This window comes from Gadus morhua, chromosome 5 (genome assembly GCF_902167405.1).
Source record: "Gadus morhua chromosome 5, gadMor3.0, whole genome shotgun sequence".
In the NCBI taxonomy this organism is placed as follows: domain Eukaryota; kingdom Metazoa; phylum Chordata; class Actinopteri; order Gadiformes; family Gadidae; genus Gadus; species Gadus morhua.
Genome location: NC_044052.1, coordinates 21,493,659 through 21,497,783, shown reverse-complemented (window position 1 = coordinate 21,497,783; position 4,125 = coordinate 21,493,659). Strand labels below are relative to the sequence as shown.

The window sequence follows — 4,125 nt, the reverse complement described above, 5'->3', positions numbered from 1 at the left end:
CAATGATTAATGTGTGTGTGTGTGCGTGCGCGCGCACATGAACACGCGCACATGGACACACACACATTAATCCTTGTCCTTGTTTTTGTCTTTATTTCTCCTGTATATGATGTCTTCTGTATTTTATTCGTGTGTAACTTTTAGTAAAGGCCTAACCAGGGACAGGGGTTGCAATTGAGTCTTGAAATTGCAAATTGATAGAGATATATAAATAGTGATGAATAGAGTGATATAAAGAGTTAGATGTAGAGTGATACAGTCATGGCTAGAGTGATAGATGGAGTGACAGAGAGAGTCATCGATGATGGACTGTGATCGGTATTGTGGGTAGATCTACCACCATCGGCTCCTAACCCCTCCTCCACCCTCCTCCCACAGACTACCTGGTCCCGGTGCTGGTGTGTGTGTTCGGGGCGCTCTGGGTGGCGTGCATCGCGGTCTGCATCTGCTGGACGCGCAAGAGGAAGAAGGACCGGCAGGAGGCGGAGCTGGCCGCCCGCGACCGCACCGTCAACAACCAGCTGCAGCCGCTGGCGCCCGGCCACGCCCACAAGGACAACCGCCACAAGGACGCCCGCCACGAGACCCGCAAGCTGATGCTGGAGCGGGCGTGCGACGGGGCGGAGGACGGCGGGGGGGAGGAGGAGGACGAGGAGGAGGCGGCGGGGGCGGGCCGCTGGGAGGAGGAGGCGGCGCAGCAGGAGGCGCAGCAGGGGGGGGGCCAGGACGAGGAGGCCGGGGAGAAGCGGAACGGGCCGGGGGTGAAACCGTCCAACGCCAAGGGCTCCATGGCGGGGCTCATGGACAGAGGGATTGTGGGTAACGGCGGGCTGATCTGTACGACGCGCCCGTTGAAGGGGCCCCACCGGACGGCTTACAGCCCCAAGGACAACCGCTGTAAGAACCTGAACGCCGCCAAGCTCTGCGACGACATCAGGGACCACTACGTATGAGGGCCGGGCCGGGGGCGGGGCCAGGGGCGGGGCCGTGGGCGGGGCCGAAGGTCCGGACATTTCAACCGTTGAAGCACCAAAAGTGAAGATTTATGACGTTCTACTCTTCTGTTTGTTCTGTTCCACCGTTCTGAGGTTTGCCTTGGCGAGCCGGACACGTTTAGTTTTTTGGGTTGTTTTTTTTTTTTAACCAAAGAAGAAAAAGAAAAGAAAAAAAACCTGCAAAAAAGAAGGAAATTTGATATCGCAGCTTTCAGGACCGGTCTGCACTTCAACGTAAAGAAAGGATTTCTTCCTTGACATTTTTTGTTTTTTTGTTTTTGTTTACAGCTTCGGACTGCTGTTTACCCACAATGCATCCTGAAAGCATTTATGTATCATGTGACCAAGGCTCCGCCCTTGAGTTTCAAGAGGACCGGCCATTGGCTAAAAGGAGTCACATGGGCCTTAGCCCCAACATGTGGGCCTTTTGTACACCCCTCAGATACCTGGACCCTTTTGTAAGTCTGTTTAAAACACAGCAGGTTTTATACACAGACATATATATCAGGACTTTGAAAAATGTGCCGTGGAAAAAATTCAGGCATGGGTAAGTTTTGTTTACATTCGCAAACATTGTTTCTCTCTTCATCTATAATTGTATAAAGGCTTGTGAGGATTGTATGTTACCCTTGTCATAGTCCACAGAACATTTCAACCTGTTAGTGCTCATGTTTTTCAGTATTTGCTTGGATAGAAAGTGCCTTCGCGTTCTTCTGTTTGGTGTTGAGTTTTGGCGACGCCGTGTTTAAGTGAATATAAAGGGACACATCCAACTAGCAGAAAGATCTTTGCCATGTACATATGTAAATATCCAAATGGCTGTGTATAATTCAATCTAGTAACTTAAGTCACACCTTGTATCATAGCTATTTTAAAGAATAAGATTATTCTGTGGCAGTTTTTCCATCTTTATTTCTTTTCGTTTTACTTTTTGTCCAAATTATGTCATTCCGAATATCCGTGTCCGTGGACACTTCGAGGTTCAGTACAGACGATTGATTATTGATTATCATCGATCCTACTTAATCAGAGGAGCAGCGCTGAGACATGACAACGAACCACTAGTCATGTTTGTGTTGATGTCGTTTGTCGTTGTTTATTTGTTCCAATGTTCGGGATCAGGAGAAAGATATGCAGTGAGATGTGCGCTAGGGGCTGGAGGTAGAGTTGTTCTTCTGACCTGCCCTAAACCCCAGACCCCTCAGCAGCACAGCGTGTGTAGTAGGAGATGAGAGACTTTGCCTTCTTATCCGTCTTTTTCCTCTGTTCTGTGATAGGGAAGCTTTGGCAGCCATTTTACTTTGATATTTTGGCAGTCCAACCGCTCAAAGTTCAAATGGCACACAGAGACTTCCTGCTTTACTCTAGAGATCCAGGTTATTGATCAAAGGCCCACAAGGGAAAACCGATCAGAAACTATCATAGTGAGCAGTCTGGTTTGGTGCCCAGGAGCAATGCTACTCACCCAGAAACTAATCCCCATTACCCACCACGCTGAGACCAGAGCCAACAGCAGGCATGACAATGACAGCCCTTTCAAAGCAAAAGCCCCCTCCCCCTCTCTTCCTGTCAAAGTGAGTAAAAGTTTGAATCGTGAACGATCCAAAAAGACAATCCAGCCGCCCGGCAGCTCTCGGACGCTTGGCAGGGAGAGAGACTTCACTCTTGAATCTAAATTCAAAACAGTCGCAACATTTGAATCAATAAGTGGAAGATAAGGCCTGTGAGTGTGTCGGGGGGTGGGGGGGGGGGGGGGGGGGGTGGGTCTGGTGGTATGGGTAAGACTGCAAATCTTTTGGTTTTCCGCTCACCCTGCCTGTCCATCTGGATGTTGATCAAAAGAAGGGATCAAGATGTTGATGACGATGTTGTGGTTTGTTGCGTTTGCGTTGTGTTTCTGCGCTCAGAACGCCAGACTGTTGTTAAATCATCCACGCAAATACTGTTATTATTTCACATTTAAAATAAGGAGTTCAGCATTGTTCCACTCCGAATTATTCACAACCTTTCAGTGCTTCGTTTCCGAATGAGACTAGAAAACTTTATCGACCACCTTTCAGTTTTCAATGTGCAGAAACTTTATTATTTTGTACAGAATTTGGCAGTCTTGGTTTGTTTGTTCTTAGAACGATCTTACTATTTATTAAAGTATTTTATACCAAATGTCTTGGCTTGTATGCATTTCTTTTCGTGCTCGAGAATGAAGGAGTTCTGTTCATGACGTGCTCTGTTCATGTTTGAAGAGAAGGTTTTAATTGAGTGGCGCTGGTCTGAAGTCTTTCTTTTTTTTGAAGTCTTTCTTTTGCAATGTTTTGAAAAAATACAAAAAAAAAATACATATATATATATATGTTACAGTGGCGGCTGATGATTCCTAAAGTGAGGGAGGAAGGACTGACGCTTGGTTGCCATTTTCCTGCTTGCACTGTTGGTGTATGGTGGCATAAGAATGTGAGACTCAAGTTGTTTCAGGTTTTTTTGGTGAACTACTGTACAAAATAATAGGGAGATGTAGTTATGCGAATAAAATGTATACAAAGCCACCAGTGGCATTGTCACAGCAAAATTGTACCGGGGGTGAAAATTGTACCGCCTACGTAATCCGCGTTCGAAAATTCCAAACCTGCCTGGCAATGGACGATCGTGTCGAACGTTGCCTGGCAACGGGCGATCGTGTCGAACGATGACGTAGGAAGGTTCATGAACATTCGCACACATTTATTGAGCGTCACAAGACGAAATAACATTTGATATTTTACAAATGACATTTATTAGCGTTGCTAACTTTATATTTGTATTGTATTTAATTGTTTAATCGCATTTAGCTAGGAAACTGAGTGTATTAACACAAGCTAGCTAAACTATGATACACTTTAAACAGTCAGAATTGGGCTAGTCAGTTTACTAGCTCAATTCAATACAATACAAATATAAAGTAAAAACAAGTGTTATCTGTCTTACATTATTTCGTCTTTGGCAACATTAGCGCAAATGTTTTTTTAAACCTGCCTGGCAACGGACATTGCGTCGAACAATGACGTAATGTTTCGAACGCGGATTACGTAGGCGGTAAAATGTTGGTGTGACAGCATCCCTGTTATTTGAAAGCTGGTGGGCAGCATGTCTTTCA

General features: G+C 45.9%; 1 protein-coding gene across 1 annotated transcript in view; it reads left to right on the top strand.

Annotated features, from left to right (window-relative positions):
* LOC115544278 (protein jagged-2) overlaps positions 1-3,158 on the top strand; it is a gene marked incomplete at its 5' end in the record, with an annotated part of 6,929 nt that extends 3,771 nt beyond the window's left edge. The window contains 1 exon segment of the mRNA XM_030357140.1: positions 379-3,158. Within this exon segment, the coding sequence (XP_030213000.1) occupies positions 379-953 (575 nt within the window). The 3' untranslated portion in view covers positions 954-3,158.
* Positions 3,159-4,125: the final 967 nt, after the last annotated feature.